General features: G+C 35.5%; 3 protein-coding genes across 8 annotated transcripts; 2 read left to right on the forward strand and 1 right to left on the reverse strand.

Moving 5' to 3' along the window:
- The first annotated feature begins 3,235 nt into the window (after positions 1-3,235).
- On the forward strand, positions 3,236-7,618 carry LOC109006313 (probable WRKY transcription factor 3). The gene is made up of 4 exons (XM_018985551.2): positions 3,236-3,959; positions 4,911-5,626; positions 5,732-5,890; positions 6,884-7,618. The coding sequence occupies exons 1-4, from the start codon at positions 3,546-3,548 to the stop codon at positions 7,152-7,154; spliced, it is 1,560 nt and encodes a 519-aa protein (XP_018841096.1). The 5' UTR covers positions 3,236-3,545; the 3' UTR covers positions 7,155-7,618.
- A 923-nt stretch (positions 7,619-8,541) lies between these two features.
- Positions 8,542-15,714, forward strand: LOC109006311 (protein IMPAIRED IN BABA-INDUCED STERILITY 1-like). Its single transcript, XM_018985545.2, has 9 exons — positions 8,542-9,508; positions 11,839-12,123; positions 12,244-12,561; positions 13,095-13,322; positions 13,601-13,698; positions 14,190-14,298; positions 14,386-14,883; positions 15,092-15,224; positions 15,446-15,714. The coding sequence occupies exons 1-9, from the start codon at positions 9,083-9,085 to the stop codon at positions 15,448-15,450; spliced, it is 2,100 nt and encodes a 699-aa protein (XP_018841090.1). The 5' UTR covers positions 8,542-9,082; the 3' UTR covers positions 15,451-15,714.
- Positions 15,715-18,012: 2,298 nt separating this feature from the next.
- LOC109006312 lies at positions 18,013-25,736 on the reverse strand. Of its 6 annotated transcripts, none has more exons than XM_018985549.2 (10): positions 25,362-25,736; positions 23,679-24,050; positions 22,544-22,627; positions 21,733-22,185; positions 21,240-21,375; positions 20,950-21,112; positions 20,626-20,754; positions 19,590-19,784; positions 19,018-19,140; positions 18,013-18,520 (listed from the first exon to the last, which is right to left on the reverse strand). In XM_018985549.2, exons 2-10 carry the CDS (start codon positions 23,947-23,949, stop codon positions 18,416-18,418), a joined length of 1,659 nt encoding a protein of 552 aa, XP_018841094.1. In that variant the 5' UTR covers positions 23,950-24,050; positions 25,362-25,736; the 3' UTR covers positions 18,013-18,415. The 6 variants fall into 6 exon arrangements, with proteins under 6 accessions (XP_018841094.1, XP_035550304.1, XP_035550307.1 ...); XM_035694411.1 differs by having other exon boundaries at positions 18,052-18,520; positions 21,733-22,176; XM_035694414.1 differs by having other exon boundaries at positions 18,052-18,520; positions 21,733-22,176; positions 25,339-25,736.
- Between the last annotated feature and the right edge of the window lie 22 nt (positions 25,737-25,758).

Raw genomic sequence — 25,758 nt, forward strand, 5'->3', positions numbered from 1 at the left:
AATACGATTCTTGAATTCCTCAGGTAAATCTCACGGTACTACTACGTTTGGAATGGTGGGCACATTGAACTTCTGCCTTGCCTCAGTTGCTGGCCTCTTTTGCTTAGTTTTTTTTTTATTTTTTATTTTTTATGTATCCTTATCCAACAGATGGAGATGGACCCACTCTTCTCTCTCTAAAATATCTTTTCTAGTCAAGCACCTATCATTGGTGACGTGGAAACAAATCTTATAGTCTTTACACGGTTGTTATTATTATTATTATTATTTTTAAAAATTCTACACATAATTTAAGATATATAAATTTCACATACATATTTAAAAAAAAATAAAATTTATCATTCAAAAAATCATTTTTTTTGTATAGATTTTAAATTTATCTTTTTCTAAAAAAATACGCTAGATTTATATATTTTGAAATTATAAATATATTAATCTTATATTTTTGTTGAGGGTGGGCAGTATATATTCATAAATTATAAATTGTGCTTGAAGCCAATAAATAAAGTAATACTAAATATAATTTTATAATGTATAAATTTTGTTTTTTTTTTTTGAAAAAATAATTTTATTATTAAAAAATAATTTTTAAATTTAAATAACTTTTTACAAAAAAATATATAAAATTTATTTTAGTAAATTGTAAATATCATTTTCTTAATAAATAAGTGGGTACGAAGAGAAACATTAATGTAGGCCTGAGATGGATGACCGGACCCATTGCAATTTAAATTGATGTAAGTTAGGTTGTGTTTGGACGTTGAAATAAGTTGAGTTGAATTGAGATGATAAAATATTATTATTATTTTAGAATTTAAAAAAATTGAATTATTTATTATATTTTATATTAAAATTTTAAAAAATTATAATAATAAATTGAGATGAGTTGAGATGAATTTAAAAATTAAAGGAAACCTTAGGGTTGAGCGACGTACACGGCACCAGCGCGTAATGCAATCGTGTCCTTTCGCTATTGGTGCAAGTGGATTTGTTAAAGTTGTGGTTTGTAGTTTGTCCACGCACGTGTACTTGTTGTTATCCAGTCCCCGTTCAGTGCATCCACTGATCCACGTACTTTTCCCCCCATCTTCTCAACTTCCCACCACGTCTCTCTCTTCCAGCTTGCACTTACCTCACAATATTTATTGTTGCCAATCCTAGTGGCTTTAATATTCTTCATTTTTTTCTTCTTTATTCTTTTTCAAATATAATCACCCTAAATTTAATTTATAAAATGTGAATTTGAAAAGTATTAATATAAAAACACCTTTTAGGAAGGAATATTTAGATTTAAAAGAAAATAATCTCATTGTAAAAGATTAGGAACGCATTCTAACCATTTATAAGTAATCTTTTAATATTTTATACTTACGAAAAATTTTATTTATCATTTTCATACAATACATTATATATAATTTTTTAATTTTTTTCTCTTATAAAATATGTGATATATGAATAATGAGTAGAATAACTCAATTATTTTATAAAAAATAAAATTTAAAAAAATAAAAATAAATGCCGTTTGTGATACGTGTGAGAATGAGTAATAAAACTCTTATATTTATAGGTTAGTGTGTACATTTCTTACATTGTTAATATAATAATATTAAATTTTTAAGATCAAAATCTTATATATATTTTTTTTATTGTAACTCAAATCATACCATGTCAATATTGTGATATAAATTCTTACTTGCAAATAAAAATTTTGCTTGTAAATAAGAAGATTAATACTACTTTGCAAACAGTTGGAGTGTATTTGTTCTTTTACTACTATTAAGTATTAGCATGATAATGATTTGAATCACCATCACTAACAAAGAAAGAGACCAATCACGAGAAAGAACATGGCCCATTAAAATCCATCACAAGAAAAGGAACCAAATCCCATTGCAAAACCACTTGACAAAACATAGTTTGCTAAACCAGCAAGGAGACACGTACACAAATAGTAAAGGTGTTAAAATATTTTACGTGTCTTACAATATTTAATATTGTTTAAGACTTTGAACAACATATACTACACGTAAGTATCCAATTGTTATATTTATCTATCTCTCAACTCGATAAAATTGAAAAGAACCTCAACATGTCTACAAAATATGAAGAGTATAATTATTCTATTATTAACTCGGTATGCACACAATTTAAATAATAAGACTTAATTTGTAAAATTTAAATTTTAAAATTTACATTCTAAATAAATAATGTCATATAAGCACTTATTAATTATGTTTTACACACTAGCTTAAGAATATAGAATTTTTCATGAAGAGTATAGTTATTCAAAACTTACATTAAGGTCTGGTTTGGATAGTAAGAGCCTTCTATCTCATCTCATCTCAATATCCAAACACCATAAATATAAATATTTTTTTATTTCAAATTTTTTAGTTTTTTTTATCTAATCATTATAATTTTTCTAAATTTCAAAATAAAATATAAAAAATAACTTAACTTTTTTAAATATAAATAAAATTATATTCTAACAATATTTTTAATTTTATAATATTTTTATTCAATTTTTTTCTCTCATTTATCAAAACTATATAAAGTATTTTAATTTAAATAATTTTACTATTATTTATAAATTATTTTATTATTATTTATAAATCATCTTATCTAACTATCCAAAGGAGACATAAAAATTGGGATGAACACATTCACGATTCAACTAACATACTTTTGTTGACATCCATAGAGGAGAGAAAAGAATAACAATAGATCCCTTAGAGGTTTCAAATTGGTTGAAATTAATGATTTGCAAATTTTTTTTTTTAAAAAAAGAAGAGAGAATATAAACTTTTAAGACTTGAGACAGGAGGGAAGCACGTGTTTGAGATGGGAAAAGGTTGTCCATTTCGTCAAAGTGCCGGTCACGATGGGCAACAAAGTCAAATTAAAAAAGTCCACGTATGCTCACATGTCATCCGGACGCAATTTACAGGTAATTTATACATATTTTAAAGCTAAAATATAAAAGAAAATAATAAGAAGCGAAGATAATAATGAAAAAAACTATAGTTTCAAAGACAACGTTAAAACTGAATAGCAAAAGAGATTCATTCCTAAAAAAAAAAAAAAAAAAAAGGGAAAAAAGAAATGAACTGAAAAAAATTTGTTGTTTATTTGTTTTTTAATGGGCAACTGGAAAAGAAATAAAGAAAGAAAAAAAATGGTAGATGTCGGCTTCTAGTAGTAGTCTCGAGACTTTCGAGGGGAATGGAAACGAAATTTGAAGAAAACAAAAACGACGTCATTACTCTATTTTTTCTCTCTCTCTTTCTATTATTTGGGAAAGTGATTAGCCGATTTCTCACCAGCACGCATCAAAGAAAAACCAAAGTAGTTGCAGTCATCTATCGAGAGAGAGAGAGGTTGCTTAGAGAGAAAGGGAGTTGGAGGGAATTTAACGCTGCGAGATCATTGCACAGAGCGAGTTAGAGTCGGTTTGAGATTTGCAGAGAGAGAGAGAGAGAGAGAAACAGAGAGTTAGGAGTAGAATTTGATTCACGCACAACATAGAGAGGGAGGGGGGAGGGACTATGTCGAAGAAGGAAGTTTCTGCAACAGTCTCTTCGGCGCCAGCACCACTACGTCCTACAATAACGCTCCCATCACGTCCATCCTTGGAGACCTTCTTCACCGGTGGTCCAGGAGCCAGCCCCGGTCCCATGACTCTGGTCTCCAGCTTCTTCTCTGATAACTATCCGGACGCTGAGTGCCGTTCCTTCTCTCAGCTCCTCGCCGGAGCCATGGCCTCTCCGCTCGCCAGGCCCAGCTTCTATACCGACAATTCCGCTGGTAATTCGGCCAAGGAACCTGGTACTGATACGCCTTCTGGGTTTAAGCAGAGTAGGCCAATGAATTTGGTGGTTGCGCGGTCGCCAATGTTCACAATTCCACCTGGGTTGAGCCCCTCTGGCTTGCTTAACTCGCCAGGGTTCTTTTCGCCGCTGGTAATTTGAACCTATTCTCCTGAATTATTCTTGGGTTTTTCCCGTATTTTCTTTAATTTGGTATTAATTAGATGGTTTCTGAAACTAGGAAAGTGAGTTGTAAGGAGTTGCATGATGCTTGTTTTGTTTAGAGTATTGTGTCGAGGCTGAGAGCTAAGGATAAGATGCGGGTGGCTGTGGATGTTGTCTCTTAGGAATATGTATTTGAGTTTGTCAGTTCAAGAACTGTATTATATGTAATGCAGTTTATTGAGATATGTACTCCTAGAGGGAATTTAAGTTTGACACGCTGGTGGTGAAGAGATGTGATGGGGTTTGGATAGATGCAAATCTTGCTTACTGACGATGTTAAGAACATCGATAAATTCAAGTTCTGTGTGGCAAACAAAAGGCCCTTAGGTTATCTCATTTATTCCTGCCTGTAAAATCCAAGATATCAAGCCTGGAACCAAACAAGCATATAGGTTTCCAGAATCTTGGACTTGATTTCCTCTGTTTCTTTAATCAAGTTTGGTTCAGCTTGTGGTGCTTACAGTAATCCATTGAGAACAAATTTTCGTGTTATGGCCATCTGAAATGACAAATTAAACTTAAGGAACTATTACTGATGTAAATGAAGTAGTTTAGTGGCTACCTATGCGTTATTTGATTGTTGAAAAACGGAAGTTTCCTTTGGTCCCTATTTTCTTCTAGACAAGTTGGATTTTTTGTTGAGAAATGAGAACTCTGTGGATGGATTAAGATTTAGTTGCATCTCGGAGATCTTGCAGTTGAGAACGAAATAATTACCTGAACCATCCCAGTGGATAAAATATTGGCAATATGCCTGTCATCGCAGCATGCGATCTGCTTGCCACCTTATTGTTTAGTGTAACAGTAACTATTAATTTTCTTGAAGGCAGTGGCCTTTTTGTACCAATTATCATATTATTGTTCCTCAAAACCATGCAGAGCCCCTTTGGAATGTCCCATCAGCAGGCCTTGGCACAGGTTACAGCTCAAGCTGCATTTGCCCAATCCCAAATTCTAGCTGAATATCAGCCTTCTTCAGTGGCAGCTCCTACAGAGTCACTGACACATAATCCATCCTTTACTCTGAATGAAGCTTCACAACAACACATGGCACCATCCACAGCGGATCCCAGAAGTTCAGTGATGGAATCATCAGAGGCCTCTCATCCTGATAGGAAATACCAACCCTCTTCCAGTGCCATTGATAAGCCTGCTGATGATGGCTACAATTGGCGTAAATACGGGCAGAAGCAGGTAAAGGGCAGTGAATGTCCACGAAGCTATTACAAATGTACACATCTGAATTGCCCTGTCAAAAAAAAGGTTGAGCGTTCTCCTAATGGCCAAATAACTGAAATTATCTACAAAGGCCAGCATAATCATGAACTGCCTCTACCCAATAGGCGTGCAAAAGAAGGTGGTGATGTGAATGGAAATATGAATTCTCAGGCTAAACCAAATCTGGATTTGCAAAGTCAAGCTGGAAATTGGAACCCAGCAAGCGATGTGGTACCAGATCATTCAGTTCCTCAGAGTGATCGGGAATCTACTCAAGCAGGACCCCTTCAGTTACCTGCATCAAGTGACAGTGAGGAGGAAGGTGATGCGGAAGCAAGAGAAGAGGGGGATCTTACGGAGCCAAATCCAAAGAGAAGGCATGTTCCCAATCTAGTACCGTACCTTATAATCACCCTTTTAACTATGTTTTGGTTCCTTTCTTTTTTTCTTTAATGTTGAATAATCATTGCCTTGGCATGCAGGGTCACAGATGCTGGCACATCTGAGATACCTTTCCAACACAAGACTGTCACAGAACCTAAAATCATTGTGCAAACAAGAAGTGAAGTTGATCTTTTAGATGATGGATATAGGTGGCGCAAGTATGGCCAGAAGGTGGTAAAAGGCAATCCTCATCCAAGGTGATAACATCATCTACATTTCTATTCATTTGTGTTTTGTTCCGATGATTGCATGGTGCAAGTGGATTCTTAGAATATTGCACTAATTATCTTTCTGAGTTGGCATTGTGAAAACTGCATAAATCAAGCAACATAGTTGCATTGACTTTGGCCAAGATCACTATGCTAGAAGTTCGGCTACAAAAAATTATTGGTTTAGGCCACCCTATATGACTTTGATACAGGTGTTACTCTAATACTTCACTTGTGAACATAGATTTTTACTAGAAAGTTGGAAATCCAAGATAAATAAAAAAAGGTATGCTTTTGCCATTTTACACATTTGCTGTGCTGTATCTACTGGACATCCTAACTATGGCGACACAAATCTGACTCACTGTTTATTATTTCTTAGTTACCCAATACAAAATTTCATCCCCCCACATGTAGGTGTTTGGATCACGAGATCAGAGCATTCACGTGGGGTATGAGATATAACCTTCAATTTATCTTGTAGAAAAATTCTCTTAATCATTATGTTTTGTGTCCTAAATACTTGATAAAATGTACACCATAATAATCGCTATATGAGTCAATATAGAATCTAGATGCTTTTTCATTGTTGCATCAATTTGTGGCTCAATTTTTCAATGCTATCATGTCTGAGATACATGTCAATTTCTGTCTGGGTTTGTATGCCACATTATTGGTTTAACCCCATTCTCTTGCTGAGACGATTATGATAAGCCAATGTTAATTTCTCATTTTGAGATATTGTTTTACCTTCTATATGGTGATTACATTATTAGTGGTGACTTCGATGAACTTTTTTTGTCTCTATTTTTTAATAAATTTTTTTTATAAGAAAAAAAATTATTAAAAAATAGACAAAAAAGTTATATTTTTCATAAATTAAATGCTTAGTTCTGTCAGCTTTGGTGCTAATAATTTTGATCATGGTATTGATGTTTATCTTTTGTAAGAATCATTTTGATGCCCCAAAATCTGTAACAGGAGCTATTACAAATGCACTAATTCTGGATGCAATGTCCGTAAACATGTTGAGAGAGCTTCAACAGATCCCAAAGCTGTCGTAACTACATATGAGGGGAAGCACAATCACGATATCCCAGCAGCTAGAAACAACAGCCATAACACAGCCAATAGAATTGCACAGCAGAAGGTGGTGTCTGAGAAACATTCACTGCTCAAAGATATAGGTTTTGGAAATAATGACCAAAGACCAGTACCTCTACGGCTAAAAGAAGAGCAAATCACTGTGTAAAGGGCTCTGCCGAAATCTCTTTTGCAACCATCAGGTCAGCGGTTGATTCCAGTGGACTAACATAGGTACTTCCTGTGTAATTGGCTGACGACACTTCCTGTTTATACTCTCCTCCGCTTGCTTTTGTAAATTGAGATTCAGATTTGATCTCCCATGTGATTTTGTTAACACCTAAAATAGGAGGTAACTTGAAGTAGTTACATATGGTTGTAGCTTTAAGTTCCTTGGCTGTTATTGGTCTTGTTTAATTCTTCTCACAGGCAATTTGAGGTCCAAGCAAAGAACCATAGTGATATATTTATGTATGGCAGTCAATCTTCCTTCGTGAAGTTCTATTGTTCACTGTGTATAATAAGTTCAGGGATGAATTTAGGCACTGAGAAAACCCCACGTGGAGTTCAGGGATGGAGTTCTGTTGTCCTACACTTCAGATTTTTTTTTAAATTAATTATTATTTGAAATCATCGATTGGCAAAAAAAAAGGTAGATGTTGAATATATGTTTTGTTGTGGAGGACCCAATGGTTACTTATGGATGTTTGAACAGAGTCAATGAACATGAATTTTCACTGTTTATGGATTCCTTTAGAGATTTTCACTTTTGCTTTTGCTTTTGCTTTGTTATTTTTGTTCTTACAAAAGATGAGATTTTCATTAGTTGATGCGTGGTCGTAGCCTTACTTTTCAGTTGAAAAAACAGTAGGAGGGGAGGGGAACGTTGCTGGTTTTGGTCCTTTTGGATTCCATTCCAAACCGTCCTAGCACATACAAAGAAATTGTCATGATCCAGAAAACATGTTATATATATTAAAAATGCTAGTCAATATTTTCATTTCTCGTCTATATTTATATAATATTTTTTAGTTTTCATATTTTTAATATATATATATATTTATATATTCAGGTTTTTTTTTTATATATATTTTCTAATTTTTTGGTTGGTTTTTAGAAGATTTTAAATTTTTATACTGTTTGAAAGCTTTTGAATTCTTTTTTCCTTGCATGCAACACTCCACGTAAACATATTTAATAAAATTATTGGAAGGTTATCAAAAGAGTAATAACATGTTCACTAAATATTTTGAGTCAGAAATGATATCAGTACGTGCAAAATAACTCGTGCAGAGTAGTAATTAATTATTATAATTTTTTATATAAAATATAATAAATAATTTAATTTTTTTAGAATTTTAAAATAAAAATAAAAATAATATTTTAATAATATTTATTCAAATTTTAACTTTTATTTTATCTATAAACAAATCAATTCTAAAATTAAAACATATAAATGAATTTGTTCAAATTATTTTAATATAGAAATCATAAAAAATATAAATAAAAATGAATGTTGAAAGCCTGATCCACAACACAAGAGGTTGCAGTGGAGCTGTAGGGCAGTTAGGGTTGCGACCGCCACAGTCACCCTGTAGGCCTCTCTCTCTCTCTCTCTCTCTCTGTGCAAACAAAAGCAAGCAACCAACGGAAAACAATGACAGAGCTTCCAAACGGTTACATTTCACCTTTTTGCTTCTTTTGCAAAGCCAAGAAAGAAACACACACCCATACATACATCCCATCCATACTCCCCAAGGAAAATATGTGCCGATTCGGACCTACGACTCTCTCTCTCTCTTCCTTGGCTTTCGGACCGTTTGTCCCAGGAAGACCACCCAATTCTCCAATCCTCCCGCAGATCTCGCGGAGACCCAGAAAATAAACGATAATATCAGCCGAAAAGACCAACAGCAAAGCGAAGTTTAGGATTGGGCTGTCTTTCGGGGGTTTAAGCGAGCAGCCCCATTTCTCTCTTGACTGCCAGGAGGGGAGGGAAGGATACAGATAGAGACATACACACAGGAGAGAGGATGCAATCTCATTCATAAACGTATGTGAGGGACATCTGGAATTCTCCCGCTCGATCCATGCTCAATGGGTTGCTTTAGCTCCAAGCATGCGGCGGGGGCTGCTTCGTCCTCTGTTTTCGTCCACCCGGCTGACAACAACAATGGTTCCGCTATTATTCTGGAGCCACACTTGTTGAAGAAGAACCGATCCGGAAAGTTCGATTTGGATAGTAATCACGATGGTAAAAGTACTAAGGAGAATAGGTCCCCGGATCGTGGCCGTGACCTCAAGAAGTCCAGGAAGGAGAGCTCTCATTCCCATTCCCTCTCCCATTCTCATTTGCATTCCAATTCCAAAGGCTCGTTCAGCTTCAAGATCGGGTTCTCCCAACGGTACGTTCAGGCAGAACAAACCGCCGCCGGGTGGCCCACCTGGCTCAGCTCTGTCGCCGGCGATGCCATCATTGGTTGGGTCCCTCTCAGAGCAGATTCTTTTGAGAAATTGGAGAAGGTAAGCATGGTCATTTTTTTTCTTCATTCGTTTACAAACTTCAACGTCTCCTTTCTAGGTTATTTTTTTTTATATACGCTGGTGTCCAATTCATTCTTCTTGTTTGTTCGTGTCGGACCTTGATCTGAGAATTGAAAGTAGTATCTACTAAACATACGGGGAAGAACGTAAGGGTAGCCTGTTAGGGACCTCTCGTGTTTATTTTATCCATTTGCTACCTTATATTATTATATGACGAGAAAGAAATACAATGCCGTGTACCATAATAACATAAGGTTTTCAAGAGTTGCCAATAAAAAAAATAAGGTTTTCAAGAGTGATTCTCCTGGGGCAAGTGTGCGGGTCTGTATGTGTTTGAAGAAAAAGTGAGTGTTGATGCTGGAAAAATTGCACAACAGGTCAAGAGAGAAAGAGTCATTCCTGGCCCACTGGTTGACTTGGGCCTTGATCGGTGTTGTTTGGAGCCCTTGGTAGTGTTCCGGTGCAGCTGTACAGTATCGATGCGTACGTCCATGACAATGAATGAAAAACAAGTGCAGAGAAAATAAGAGAAAGGAACACACAGATTTACATGATTAGACATATTGCCTACGTCCACGGGCGTTTGAGGAGGAAAAATCTACTATAATATACTTGTTTACAGTCTTTCATGGCCTCTCATTTCTCACTGTACAAAGAAAGCTGAATATCGTCTTGTTGGAGAAGATATCTTCCTCGAGAGGTTGAAGAAGAAGAAGAGATTGTCCGTTGGTCATCTGACTCTTTGCTTTTTTCTGACCCTCGACTGCACGTGCCTGCCTGCCAGGAGGTGACTGGTCCCTTTGCGTGTCTGAGCATGTTTCTCACTTTTTTTTGACACCCTTTCTCTTACCCTCCTGACCCATGGTCCTCTATTGTCTTCCACTCCCCTCCTATCTATTTTGTCCTCGAGTTTGGCCTGATGGGGCTGGGTCTAGCCATGGGCTGTATATTTTATCCTCCACAGGGAGGAAGATGGTAATGCGTATATGAATACCTATCAGATCACATAGAAGAAACAAGCTGTACGCTAGAAATTTCAGTCGTATATCTTGAATTCCATTTCAACAAGCATTTTTAGCAAAACCAAGAGACAGCGATTCCTGATAGGGCCTTCTCGCTTTGAGAAGATGTGGATGGTGGACTGGTACAAGCTGAAGGTTATGGAAAATGGACAAGAACTGGAAGGCGGTTTGGGGATGGATGATTCGGAGAGATGATACGTCATGCTTGAACCAAAGCATTTGAATTGATTGATTGATCATGTGATCCATTTGGATATGTAAAATAGAATATCAAGATAGTTCTAAAGATAATAAAATAAAATATTCATTATTAATGTCAACTACAGGTACCGCACGCTGTCCTAATTTCTAACATAGTGGACTGAATGGGGGGAGAAACCCATCTTTTGGAGGGTTTTCTTTGGGCAACCAAGAATATATAAAAATGAATAACAGTTACAAACGGCGGGGGACGTGTCCCCTAAAAACGTTTTGATGCAGCTAATATAGAGCAAAAAGTTGAAAGTAGATAGTTTAAGAAATAGTTCGCCGAGTTGGTCCCATATGGCATATTTCTTGGACAGATGCCAAGAAAGGATCACCCCATGGCGATCTTTGAGGCAGTCTAGACTCTAGAGTTGGACTGCAGTAAGGTGAGCTTTATAGAAGACCAAATTAGACCCTTTCTATAAAGGGTCTAATTGATATTTGATTACTTAGCTTAGGAAAAGTTTCATGGCACATCCTTTGACTATTATGTAGAAAGAATTTAAGGATTTTTTTTTATGAATAAGAAAATTTTATTAAGACAAGTAAAAAGGCCAAGCCCAATTACACAGGAAGTATACAAATGTTGAAACCTAGTTACAAGCCAGGAACTAGAAAAGAAACAAAGAATTTAAGGAATTTTCCATGAGCATTACCTTGGGATGAGCCTCAAATAACAGGCTCAATAGGATCCTCCTTTTTAAACAATAAGAACCTTAATTGGACTTGGAGTATTTCCTGAATGTGAACCTTGCCCAGTTGAAATACTGGATATCAGTTTCTGGATAGTAGGAACCTCTGCCTATCTGGTTCAATGTGCAGATATCCGACAACTACATCTAGGCTTAAAATCTTTCAAGGAGTTTTCTGTTTTCAAATTTATTGCCTATCTGGGGCTCAATGCATTTCCTTTGATTGTTTCACTCTTTAATATTTTTCTTATGTTGTTGTATTAGGTGTTTTCTTGGCCATATATTACTAAATTCCTGGCTTCCATTTTTTTATAAAAGTTTTTTTTCCCTCTTCTTTCCATTTGTATAGATTGGACAAGGTACATACAGCAGTGTATTTCGAGCACGTGAAGTTGAAACTGGGAGAATGGTTGCCCTGAAGAAGGTTCGAGTTGACAATTTTCAGCCAGAGAGCATAAGGTTTATGGCTCGAGAAATAATGATCCTCCGCAGGCTGGACCATCCAAATATCGTAAAGTTGGAGGGGCTTATTACCTCTCGGTTATCAAGTAGCATATACCTCGTATTTGAGTACATGGAACATGATCTATCAGGATTGATATCCAGCCCTGACGTTAAATTTAGTGAAGCGCAGGTTTGTTATCGAGATATTATATTGTTGTACAATGCAAAAGCTATAAAAGTTGTGTTTTTGTTTGTCTCCTTCACTTTTTTCCTCCGGAAGTTAAATAAGTTTAGGCTGACTTCTCTGTAGGTCAAGTGTTATATGACACAGCTATTATGTGGAATTGAGCACTGCCACCTACGAGGTATAATGCATCGAGACATTAAAGCATCCAATATCTTGGTAAACAACGAAGGAATTCTGAAAGTGGGGGATTTTGGACTTGCAAATATCATTAGCCCAAAGAATAGGCAACCACTTACCAGTCGTGTGGTTACTTTATGGTATCGTCCTCCTGAACTTTTGATGGGGTCGACGAATTATGGAGTATCAGTGGATCTCTGGAGTGTGGGCTGTGTATTTGCAGAACTTCTTATTGGAAAGCCTATCCTTAAAGGGAGAACTGAGGTGATAACACTAGTGAAATGAATTTGTTTCCATATCCACACGATTCATAACTGTTTTCAATAATCTAATAGCTCATGGCAAGAGTCTAATGGGGCTTTGATGAAGAGTAGTAGATGTGTAGTGTCTTCTCCATTTTCACTTTGTATCAGACTTGGTCTCTTGAATATACCTAATGACTAATTTTAAATTCCCTGTACACATATAGAAGAGTTTTGAAGTAAACAAAGAACTCCCTGTAACACGTGAAACTTTTCCACTCTATACCCCCATTATCACTATGGTATTCAAAATTTCAAGATGCCTCATTGCTTGTATACACATATGGTAATATTTTCTGATCTAATTTCATTGATCTTGCAGTGAACTATAAATATTTCTTGACTTAGAGATAAACCTTGAGACTGGCTTTTTAGCATCATAAAGGGATAAAGAGAACTTGAGAATTGCAATTAGTTAACTTGTTGATTGGCTTATGTTAAAACATTTTTTCTATATGGCAGTTACTTAGACGAGTGTTCCTCTCCAATCTGCAGGTTGAGCAATTACACAAAATTTTCAAGCTTTGTGGTTCGCCACCTGATGAGTTTTGGAAGAAGTCTGAACTTCCTCATGCAGCTATGTTTAAACCTCTGCATAATTATGAAAGTTCAATTGGGGAGAAGTGTAAAGATTTTCCTACAACTGCTGTGAAGCTTATTGAAACTCTACTTTCCATAGAACCTCAAAAGCGTGGGACTGCGTCCTCTGCCCTTATGTCTGAGGTGACTTTTACCAAAAGTAGTCTCTGTAAGGTTCTTCTAAGTAAAGTTCGATGATTGCAATTTTAACCCGTTTTAGGGCATTGCTGTTATGTGGTCTCTTGAGTTAGCTTTTGGTAGTTGTTTGTACACAGTATTTCCTTAATACACCTATAAATTAACTAGTTCCGAGAATTCTCATTTATCATATGGTGGAAAGTGGTTATTTCCAATAAAACCTTTACTGTTTTTTTAGCTTGGACTGTCTGATTTGATGTCTATGCCATTCTCCTATTTTTCAGTATTTCAACACACAGCCTTTTGCATGTGATCCATCAAGCTTACCAAAGTATCCCCCAAGCAAGGAAATTGATGCTAAAAATCGTGAGGATGGAAGAAGGTATTTTTTTTTTTTAAAAAAAAAAAAAAAACTTAATTATGTATACTGCTCATGCAGCTTTGATTTGAATTGCTTTCGCACTTTTTAGTCAAATTCTTGGAGCTGCTTGAAACTAATATAAGTCTATCTTATATGTCATTAGAACTAGTTTATGGGGTCCTGTTCAGTAGTTAGTCCTTATTTATATATGCAACGCAGCCATAATGCTTAAAACTAATTATTTTTTATTTTTATTTTTTTTTTCTGAAAAAGACTTGGTCCTTGATTATGGAACAAAAATGAAAATCCCGTCTTTATAATCTAGTGAACTTATCATGATTGAGTACTTACAAAATCAAAGAGGCCTAAATTGCTAGATGAAATCAGGGTTTGAGTCTATAAGCCATGCTATTATGTCAATCTGGATAGTTGGATATGCACGGTGTGGCTACCTTCCAAGTAAATGTTTTATGTTTACAGCATAAGTTTCTGAGTAGCCATTGTACTTTCAGGAAAAAGTCTGGTGCTAAAGTGCGAGAGCCTGCAGCATCGAGAAAGCCTAGAAGACTCCGTAAAACTTTGCAAGAAACAAACCGTATCAGTAAATTAGCGCCAAAAGAGGTCTCTTTATGTGTGTGTTATGTGTGTGGTGAGTGGGTGGTTAACTGAAGAAAAGGACTTTTAACATTTTGTTTGTCCTTTATACAGAAAATGCAAGATTCTACTCAACTTGCGGATAGAAATAATGACATTTATGCACATACTCCTAAAGGAAAAGATGGTTTTGTGCGTAGAGCACCACTAAAGCTATCATTTGATACACAGTCAGAGACATCCCAAGTGATGGATGCATTTCAAGGAGACAGTACGTTTTCAGGCCCAACAGAAGTCTCGGCGTCAAGTGGCTTTGCATGGGCAAAAAGGCAAAAAGAGGATGCTGCATCCACAATATCAGATGGATCAAAAAGCAAAATTAGTGCGTTAGATCCATCCTTTGCAAAATCGTCTTACATAACCAAAAGAGAGAATGATCTTTTGAGCAGGGTTCTTACCAATTCGATTGAGACTGCCAAGCATGAAATGAAGAAGGAGCAACACCAACTTGATAGGCCAGATTTTTCCGAAGCATCTGATGCATTTCATTCTCCTGATGTATCGATGACATTTAGACGAAAGGAAGAAACAGGTGCTTTGACAAACAATGTGGTAAGGCTCCAATTCTACAAAGCAAAATCTGTGTACTTGACTAACATCAGTTCTTTGGGTTGGTTTTAAAGTTGGAAACCGATCTTTAATTTGCTATTGCTTTAAAAAAAGCAAGATACGTTTCAAATTTGTGTAGAACTCATTCATCCTATTTTAATTTTCTTCACGTGTTGGGCTGAAACTAGTTACTCTTCTAACGATTTACTAGGGTTATAAAAGCAGAGGCAAGCATATTGAATTCTCAGGACCATTGTTATCCCAACCAAGTAAATTTGACGAACTTCTGCAAAAGAATGAAAGTCACATACGGCAAGCAGATCGCAGATCAAGGTTTGAAAGAGGTACTGGCAAATTAATTTCCACTTTTACTGTATAACATCAGTTAATCAAGATAGCCGCTGTCTTTATCTTCTGTTAGACTCTACCATATCGATTAGAGACTTTGCTAGAGATACCTAAATTTGTTCACATCAAGCATGTTCTAAGGTAGCAAAGACCAAGAGTCACTAAGAGATATGTTCAATTGCATCAATAAATACTTGATTTTAACTTGCTTTTACAGATTGATGATGGAAGGTTTCTAGGGTTCAGAGATGACAATGCTTGTGTTGTGGACTTCCAAGCGAATGCTGGAGTCATCTCCATGAGTGAGCTCTCCATCAGTGCTTCCAACACCTCTTACAAGCTCAAATTGCTAAATCTTGCTGACACGGTGCTACCTCGCTTCAGTTTCAAACCCAAATGATGTGCTCATACCCCTTGTATCATTTAACAGTGTTTCCATTCTATGCCAAAAGAAAAACAGGAACACGTGCCTTGATGATGTAGAAATGCATGTTTTGCGGTTTGGATTTAAGAATCACTCCAACTTATTTCATCTAATCACTACAATTTTTTTCAAATTCTTACAGAAAATATAATAAATAATTCAATTTTTTCAAATTTCAAAACAATAATAATATTAAAAAATAATATTTTATTTAATTTTTAATTTTTATCTCATCTCAATTTACTATTCAAACTGCATCTCAAAGTTCAAACGACTAATTTGAACCCTCAGTTTTGTATTTTTGTTTTTTACATTTTCTGGGTGGGGGGAATACCAAAAGTTAAAAGAAATATGGGCTAGGCTCAATTTGAGCCCATGCCAAGCCCAACTAGTTGATAAATTGTTAAAAACTTGAACCCACCTGAACACTTTTGGGCCCATCTGAACCCAGATTGGCAATGGCATTCGTGGTCCAAAACCAAAACGCCAATCCTAACTGAAAATGCTGAAATAAATAGCGACTCCGTTGCAAGACGATACAAGGAACGTGTATAATCTGGGTAGTGGTCGATAGGGTTGAAAACCGACGTATTCGATGCGGTTTCGATTCAAAACCAACGCTGCACCGACGGTATCTGGAAAGCAACTGGCCGATTAGGAGGGAGAAAATCGACGTCTTCAATGTTGGCATGAGTCAGTGCGGTTTGTCGGTCTACTGTTGGTGTTGTGGCTGTAAAGGAGGAGGTGAGCATTGGGTTGTGAAGTTGTAGTTGCAAAGGGAAGAAGAAGAAGAATTCGGGTTTATTAAAATTAAAGTGAAACAGTGTAGTTTGTATATGTATAATATAAAATGTATATATATATATATATGATCTGCCGGTTCGATGATTTAGGTTTGGTTCAGACTGAAATTGAACCTGTAGGCATCAATTTTCTTAATTTATACTGTCGGCTGACCGTTTCTTTGCCGGGTTCTGGATTCTTGTGGCCAGTCTGCGTCGGAGATAGCCGGTCTCGCCAATTCCTTTACAACCCTAGTGATCAGGAGTAATTATTCAAAATTGTCAATATATGCATATCTAGTATTCCTACTATCACATGATGTCATATTAATTAAAATTGATACTTACATAAGTAATTTTAATTAATTAATATATTATGATAGGATGAAAATACTACATCATGCATATTTTGAGACTACCTAATGATTTTTCAGGATAAAGTTAGTCACATTAGTCGAATAGGGTTACAGTCACATTAGTCCAGATTGTCTATGAATCCCAATAGCGTTTTTCACAAGATAAATTTAAATAAAATACAGATCAGAAAAAATAAATTAAAAAACAGAGAAAATGTAGAAACTGCATCGCTATCTCATTATTATTTCATGTTGTAATACGACGGTGTCTCATAACACTTCGATCAATATTTATGGGATAACAACGTAATTTTTAGCATTGCCTGATAAATTAAATAGGGCATAAATAATAGTGAAATAAACAATCCGATTTGTTCTGCAAAAAGATAGCTTGGCGGCCTTCAAATTTGCGATCAAAGTCTCCTTTTTAAGTTTTTGCCGGAATTTGAGGAATATTTTTCTTTAAAAAATAATAATTTATACAAATTTTAAATAAACAAGTACCGCATAATCCCTAAATATATATATATAAAGATCCCACCATAAAAGTGTAAAAAAAAAAACAATTATTTTTTAGTAGAATTCACTTTTTTATTAAAAAAAAAAAAAAAAAAAAAACCTGTACAAGACTTTTCTATTTAAAATTTGTAACTAAGAAAGCATTAACGCCTCTTCATATCTATTTGTACCCAAAAGGGGGGGAAAATAAAACCCTGCTGTTATTTCACATTTATTTTACTAAACCGAGAAAAAAAAAAAAGCTTAGCAGTAATATTTATTTCTAAACATCTGGATTCTGAATATATAGAAAATTAAAAGTATTGAGCTCAGTCATTATTGCAGCACATTTTATATGTTTTTTGGATGAAGATTCATCATGGGAATATATAGAATTTGGTGAAAATAATCTTTAGCCACCATTTCCTATATTAATGACAGTATTTACGGGTCCATAATAATTTTTGACAGACAAGGTTTAAACATGCTACATTTTGTGAGACGTAGGCTCCGTTTGGATGTTGAGTTGAACTCAATTATTTATGAATATTAATAAGTTGAGTAGTGAAAAAAATTATATATGACCTATCTAAACTAAGTTTAAAATGTGTTTAAATGTTAAGATGAGTTTAATACTTTTTATGAGAAGTTATAAAAAGTTATAAATCCCACTTATAAAGATGTGCTAAGTTAAAAAAGATTGTAGATCTCACGTGTAAAGAGGTTTTGAATTGAAACGAATTTAATAATTTAAGAGTTTGATATTTGAATGTTAAACTCAGCTTAAAATTAGACTAGACTCTGTTGAGTCTTACAATCAAATGTAGCCGTAGTGTACAAGTATATGTGATCCAATGTCAAATCTTTGTCCTAAATGGGTTTTTGTTTCCAAGACAAGCCAAGGCTCATAGTCATAGTAACACGATATATAACATATACACGGTTGCACAAACATGCTGATATTAGCATGATTATTGATTCTAAACACAACACTCTGTCATTTTGGATTTTCGTTTGAAGGCTGGTGCGCACAGAATGGATATCCCGATGATCCCCAATTACATAGGTGTCGTGTCCATCAACATCAAATTGATACGCCGAACCCTGCATTTCAGCATTCATACAAGTCATTGGGTCACTAGTGTCGGTATTTGACCCTGATCAATGAAATCTATCTTGTTTAGTCTCAAGCAGCACAGCACTTGCTCTGGCAGTTCTTCCGGCTTTTGTGCCTGTTAAAAGTGATGTCAAGAGCATGTCAAGTTTAGAATGAGTTCAAAGCTTGAGTAAATAACTAGAGTACGTAAAATGCTGGTTTAACTCAACCGAGCGATTAGTTTTCTTTCATTTATGTCCACCTTTTTTTTTGTTTTTTCCAATTTTCTTCTTCACCCCATTTCTAATGTCAAATTTCAATAATTCAAAATAACTAGAAGATCAGGAAAATCCATCAAAATGTAGAAGTGTAGAACCATAAAGGCAAAGCTTGAAGAATATCTCAAGGTATCAGAGAATAGTAACACATACTAGCTCCACATGACTGTACATGGTATTCTGCCACATGTTTAAAGTAAAATTGAGATTAAGCAACGACATCAAATGTCGAGTTTCAGAAAAAAATTTGTCGTCATCGGATCATGAATACAGTTCTTTTCCTTGTGAAATGACACAAAACAACATTAACCTAGTATTCCCAACATCGGGCTATGTAACGAGATTATTGAATTACCTGGATTGTTAAACCTAAATCAAGTGTTCCATTTTTCAAGCGCTCTCGGAATGCTTCAAGCCCCTTCCTTGAAATGTAGCTGAAGCGATGAATATCCAGGTCAATTTCAAAGTAGTTAGAACCCTGTAGCCGAGCCAAAATAGGCAGTGTTAGGACCAAAATTTATTCTACAGGCAATATGTAATGTTGAGTAACAAGACTTCGAGCATTAATTTTTATTGAAGCCCAGCAATGCTTGAATATGGTTAACAAAGTTTAACGCAGAATTAAGGTGGAGTAAAAGATCTAGTGAAATTCATGGTTTGAAAGAACTACTAACAAAAACGCATAGCATTAGCTGACAGAAAGTCCATGATTTCATGTGGCAGTAATTTATCCATGATGGAGAGACTCCATAATTCAACAAAATCATATATATATATCCTATTAGGCCTCATCTACTTCAATTTTCCATACCCACCTTAGCATGTAATAAGATTTATCCTAAATGAAATTTTGCATAGCATGACCATTTTAACATAAATCAAGCATTGCAATGGGAATGTCGGGAGTGAATAAAGTTCATTCATTACCCTAAAAAAATTGTGCTGAGGGCGGGAAAGGACTGGTTTTTCATTATATGCATGTATAAGCTTCCTTTCAGCCGAACTCAAGTGAAGATCCTCGGGATTAACTACACCAGCCATGATCTTCAGCCTTTCTCTGAAAGGAACAGTGGAGTCTTTTGTAAACCCTTTAATCTTCTCCATCTCATCTTCCACCATTTTCTGTTAACATAAACAGAAAAGCTCAAACTGATCTGTTGTACAAAAAAAACCACAAAGGTTGAAAGACTATGTTTTGTTACAAAAACCCTTCTGACATTTTTGGACAAGTTATCAACACATAATGCCCTAAACTTTTCAATTAAAAACCTTTCTGTGGTAGAGATTGTCCACAGCACTTTGCAATAATTCAGCTCCTTTAAGATTAAATAGAATAGCAACATGCAAGCATTCTGATGATCTCAATATGTAGAGAAACACCAAGAATTCAAACTAATGCAAAATTAGAGATAACATCTATTAAGAGCAGCTGTCTAGTTTAATTTGTATAACCCAGTCAGTGAGTGTAAAATCTCTAGCATCAGCTTATTATATTATAAAACCAAGAAAGGAAAGCATACTTTGCCGGCCAGGACAGAGAGGGCAGGCAACTCCCACTTACAGTATGGTATCCATAAACAGATGGAAGAGCAGGAATGATTCAGAAGCAAAGGCATTTATAGATAACACATAGGACAATATTTAGGTAAGATGTCCCACTCGTTACCAGGAGTGTATGCATGGAAGAAAAATTGCCAACCTAATGAAGGCTAATTAGGTGCATAGGTTCAGAGGCAAAGCGCAAAGAGGGAAGGTAGTGGAACCTACCAATTCAGAAGAAATGGAGACAACAAACTAAAAAAATAATTTAAAATCATAGCCATAAATAAGATGAGCTGAAAAGATACAAACTAAAGAATTCACTTCTTCAGTCTCTTGCTTAAAAGCAGTATGAGCCCATTAAAATAAATAAAACAAAACAAAGTGCCGGTCCATGAAGCAAATTACAATTCAAAATGAATACCTTGATGCTATCCTGAAACTGAGAAGAGATGTCTTTATTAAAACTCTCAGATACTTTGAAGTATAGCACAAGACTCATCCCTTCCCCATCGCTATCACCAAGGAACATTGCAGCAGGATAAGTAGGCATCTGTCACAAGGTGCACGATGAGATAATTAAATATAGCATGAGAACTGTTCAGTATCACCATATACTGTCCAAACTGTTCTTTTCTCTCTGCATACACTGTTGGAATTGACAGCCTCACAAGTTCACAACCCACCATCAATACAAAATTGACGAAAGAAAATCGAATTCACCGAGTTAGAAAGGAAAAAAAGGTACCTGGATATTTACAATAAGAAGTGGAGGCACTTCGCCATCTGTTTTCACATTAGGAAGCTCAAGATATTGGGCAATGTGGTGTATCTTTTTTGGGCAGACAAATAAATCAACACCTATTGGAGTATATGGACTGTAATTTGGAGAGGGTGACTTCCGCTTATCTCTGCACAGGTGATGATGACAAAAAAAATTATATACCCATTGAGGAAACACAAAGACATACAAATATAACTACTTGTCGCAAATTTACAAATGCAGTTGACGTTGGTTAGATAAACCCAAGAGCATACTTGAAATAGCTTTCACTACGGAGTTTGAAGGTTGAGGGTGGAATCTCAGACCAACATCCTGGGGTCGGCTTCTCCCCTGCACAATGTGGAATTGTATGTCCCGCTCTGGGACGATACATGTACTTTTTTGATTGACCTGCATATATAAGAAAATTTTGCTTATAATGCTACAAAATTCTTATGTTATGCAATACTTTATCATGAAGCATGAGTCAGAGAACAACAGCAAGATTCCCATTCATAACGTGGATGAAATTGTACAATGGAATTTTATAATTCAGTTTGTAATTAGAAGAAAACAAAAAATGCAAACTACGAAATACAATCTTATATATCTCAACCAATTTAAACCTTCAAGCAGAATTGTAACCTGTCATAAAACATGCCAAAGGACTGTTACTTGAATTGAAAGGCATAAAGTGAGGTCATGCCTTAGAAATAGTAGATTGCATATTGCTTCATTAATGCTTAATTGAACTATTTTGACACATACAGTGTTCTATGGTTTCTTCTCCATCACAGGATCTTCTCTTGAAAGAAAGCCTGAAAACTGCTGAGTGCTTCCGCTGAGACAGTCGACCTGTACTTGATGGGTTTAGAATCTTGTCATTGAAACTCATAGAAGAAACCAACCGAGGTAACCCTTGAATTTTCTCTTCAGAATCTCGTCTATCCTCTTGAAGACCTTTGAAGCTTCCATAAGAATGATCCAACATTTTCTTCCTCTTGCTGCAAACTTCATCAGCCTTCCCTGAGCAAGAAAGCTCATAACCCTGGCTACGAAATTTCTCTGATTTACTTCCATCGATTTTGAGATAGCTTTCGTGGTACTCTTCATAGTTACACCTACTATCCATAAAGCATGCTGATCTTTCAAACTGAAGCACTTGGCCACTAGATTTGTTCCCAATTGCATTGCTTACAGAGGGAAATCCATCTGCGGCTTCTAAAGATAAAACATAAATAAATTAGCCAAATTGTGCACTCCATATACTTCATAAGAAATACAAGTTATATAGTTGGGGAGCAAAATTGTCAGTTCTGTACCATTGTCAAGATAGCTGAGTAAAAAATTTAATAAACCACCAAGAATTGCACAAAAATGAAAATCTAGGAGATCAAAAGCAGTTGATTTATTGGCCCCAAGGTTCTGACGATCCCATTGGTGCAGAACACATGGGGCAAGAGAACACACCACTATCCTAGCCAGTATGTCTGTTGAACATTTACTAACAAAATATAACAAAAGTTGTGTCCCATATCAAGCTGTCCACCAACTCAGTAGCACACTGGTTGTTCCTTACCTCCATTTACGCTTCTGAAGTCATCATCTGAATCAGATTCCAGAATACTAACTGAGTCAAACCAAGCATCCTCTTGGCAAATTACTGCAAACAACATTACTTATAAAGTCATATTAAAGTCACATTACTTATAAAGTCATATTACTTATAAACCAAGCACATTGTTTTTATATATTGATATAAAACAGCGGCAGAAACTGAAATAAATGGCATTAAAACATTGACATCAATGGGAAAGCAAAACAATTACTAAGATTAAATAACAGGATGCATATGTTTATAAACCGTGACAAGCATAAGTCATTGGACCTTTTCCTTACATCATAGGGCTACAGCACATAAAAATTGTAACACTTGAAAAGAATAGAAACAAAAGTACAATTTTTTTAGGTTCATAGAAGGTACAAGGCATGAAAATTTAAAAATGAATTCTTGCTGAAAAGTACCAAAAATATGACCTTCTTAATAATGGCATAAGACACTTAATCAATAACCCACGCAAAACATAATGCCACATACTCATAATCCAGAATGGCAAAAAAATATGACAATTAGAAAAACAGTTTCATGTTATTGTCTGTGCCGTGATTGAAGTAAGCATGTTATATAGGCAACAATCCACTATAAGTAATCACATTTGAATTTTGAGACATCCTAAATACATAATCTAAAATTGAGCAATAAAAAAGAAAGAAAGAAAAAAACAAATCAGTAAGATTGAAGTGTGAAATGCATGATGATAAAATTGAAGTATGGACTCCTTTCTTTCAATAATACATCATCTCTCTATATTCCATAACCTTTTTTTAAATATTCTTTTTTCCTGATAAGTGGAAGTTTTATTAAAAATTAAAAATGGTAGTAGCCGAGTATACAGGAAGTATAGAGGAGAAACATCTAAAAAGAAGTAAGAAAGAGGAGGAAAATCCTCAAAATAGGAACAGGAAACAATTCCTGTGTAGCCACCAAAAGATAAAGGGTTTGGAAGAGGTTTAATGAGCATCCAATATGGAAATAGAACAAGAAATCTCAAACCAGGAACGGGGAAACAGCTATGTGTAGCCACCAAAAGATAAAGGGTTTTGAAAAGGTTTAATGACATCCAATATGGAGGAAATAGAATAAAAGGACACACCATTCGCATCATACTGACTGTGGTGCCATTGTAGCTGGGTGAGATGGAATGTCGAATTGGAGACCTCAGATCTTCTGCAAGTAGTTGTTGCACCATTCTCAAAGTCCATGTGAACAAACTTACTAACAGCATAATCTCTTACCCGATTTCCTTCATAACTATTCCTTTTCTTTGCGAATTTAGGGATTGAATTAGAAATCTTTCCATGGAATTTTTGGTGTTTTTTCTGTGATGGTATGTTTCTAGAGGATGTTGATACACAAGCACCCATTATAATATTATAATGATAGTATTCCTGGAAGAAGCCTGGTGTTCCCTACTCAGAATAAGAATCAAATATTTCCCGAAAAACTTGCAAGAAGCCTGATGTTCCTACAAAAATAAATTATCGAAAACTTGGTATATCAGAAAGAATTAACCAAAATGTTAAAAAGAAAGTTTCCATTGACAAAATGCATTGTTAAAAACATCTAGTCTCATCGTAATCCAGTAAAGACAATATCTCAGCAGTCAACTAGTACCACATATTGAACAATATAGCTTAGGATATAAATTTTTATGAGGAGTTTAGAATATAAATCGCTCGAAGTAACAAATGAATGTAAGGGAACCACCTGAATTTGTATTCCTAGAAAACACAGTTAGTACACTGTACGCTAAACTTCATGACCTTGTGAACACTTAGTCGGTAGAGAAAAATCTTCCCAAGTTGGATCAACCAACAAGCTTCAGTAAAAATCCATTAGGGTCTTGTGATAGATAGAGATGATGATGTGAAAAATATTGGCGATTCAGAGAGAATTCAGACAAATGAAGGCGACTACAGGGGGGCATTTATAAAATGATTGCAGATCTAAAACTAAAAAATAACATTTCTGAAGTTCAAAAATGGAAAACAGCCCAAAAACGAAAAGGGGAAAAAAGTTGAGAAAGAGAATCAAACGTTGAGGGAAAAAACGAAATGCATAATATGTTACCCAGAAAGCATTCACCACTTTTCCTTCAAATATTCCAGTCTGTGTTTGTTTTTGAGAGAGAGTTCCTTTACTCGTCTTCTTCTTCTTCTTCTTCTTTTTTTCAGTTCATACTTCGTTCTTGAGAGGTCCCCTCCTATTCAGTTTAAAAGAAGAAACTCCTGGTTCTACTTTCTTAAGTATAAATTAAGAAAGGGAGAAAATGCGGCGAAGGGACCACATCCATTGTGGTATAATAAAAACGATGGGAAATCTATATAAAAAATATATATACACAGATAGAGAAAGACCGGAAGTTTGTCCACATCAAGAGCGTGCAATTAGAAGAACTAAAATTGACAGCATGAGAACGAAAATAGTGAAAAATGAGAGGTTTTTTTAGTACACGGACAGGTTGAAAGAAATAATAGAAAACAATTAGAAGAAGGATAAGTATATTTAAACTCGAAAGAAAACAGATAGGCAGCAAAACATAAAATTTTTACAGGCTGCAATGCAATAAGAAACAGGGTGTTCTGGGAACGCAACAAGTTAGGGAAAAAAAGGGACAACTAAAAAACAAAAAAACGATCATTGACAGATACATCTACAAGAACTAAGATTATAAAACATATATTTGAAAACTCAAAGACAAAACTAAAAAAGAAATGCTGGAGCAAAACTCAGAAAAGTGAATGAGGGACGACCTGAATATTAAGAAAAGTCATACCAAATGTACGTAGGACAAATCTAGAAGAAGGCGATCCTCTTCTTCTCTCCGTTTCTCTGCAATAGATACCACCCCCGCCAGCGCAAGAACCCGACACAGACGGACGGAGAGATTAAATGGGTGGGTCCGAGAATGTCTGGTCCAAGGGCAATGAGAAAGTAAATGCAAACCTTCTCCTCCTTTACTTTGTCCTCTTTACGAGAATCTGGAAAGGAGAAGAAGGTGATGATGCGGATGAGAAAGGGAATGGCTTCCAATACGAAATGTAATAAACGAACTTTAATGGGCTTCTTCTTCGTCGTCTTTTTCTCCTTGACTTTAGCTTTCCGTCCGAGATTTCGCTGCCGAAAACAGAGGGAGGGAGAGACAGGAGAGTGTGCGTGCGTGGTTGTCGTTG

This window comes from Juglans regia, chromosome 1, assembly GCF_001411555.2.
Source record: "Juglans regia cultivar Chandler chromosome 1, Walnut 2.0, whole genome shotgun sequence".
In the NCBI taxonomy this organism is placed as follows: domain Eukaryota; kingdom Viridiplantae; phylum Streptophyta; class Magnoliopsida; order Fagales; family Juglandaceae; genus Juglans; species Juglans regia.

Excerpts from the sequence above, each read along its gene's own strand:
- LOC109006313 (XM_018985551.2), top strand. The coding sequence starts at position 3,546 with ATGTCGAAGAAGGAAGTTTCTGCAACAGTCTCTTCGGCGCCAGCACCA. Across the intron at positions 5,627-5,731 it reads GAGCCAAATCCAAAGAGAAG|GGTCACAGATGCTGGCACAT; the intron begins GCATGTTCCCAA and ends CTTGGCATGCAG. Across the intron at positions 5,891-6,883 it reads AAAGGCAATCCTCATCCAAG|GAGCTATTACAAATGCACTA; the intron begins GTGATAACATCA and ends AATCTGTAACAG.
- LOC109006311 (XM_018985545.2), top strand. The coding sequence starts at position 9,083 with ATGGGTTGCTTTAGCTCCAAGCATGCGGCGGGGGCTGCTTCGTCCTCT. Across the intron at positions 13,323-13,600 it reads CCTCTGCCCTTATGTCTGAG|TATTTCAACACACAGCCTTT; the intron begins GTGACTTTTACC and ends CCTATTTTTCAG. Across the intron at positions 14,299-14,385 it reads GTAAATTAGCGCCAAAAGAG|AAAATGCAAGATTCTACTCA; the intron begins GTCTCTTTATGT and ends TCCTTTATACAG.
- LOC109006312 (XM_018985549.2), bottom strand. The coding sequence starts at position 23,949 with ATGGGTGCTTGTGTATCAACATCCTCTAGAAACATACCATCACAGAAA. Across the intron at positions 22,628-23,678 it reads CAGTCAGTATGATGCGAATG|TAATTTGCCAAGAGGATGCT; the intron begins GTGTGTCCTTTT and ends TGTTGTTTGCAG. Across the intron at positions 19,141-19,589 it reads CTCAGCACAATTTTTTTAGG|GGTTCTAACTACTTTGAAAT; the intron begins GTAATGAATGAA and ends GCTCGGCTACAG.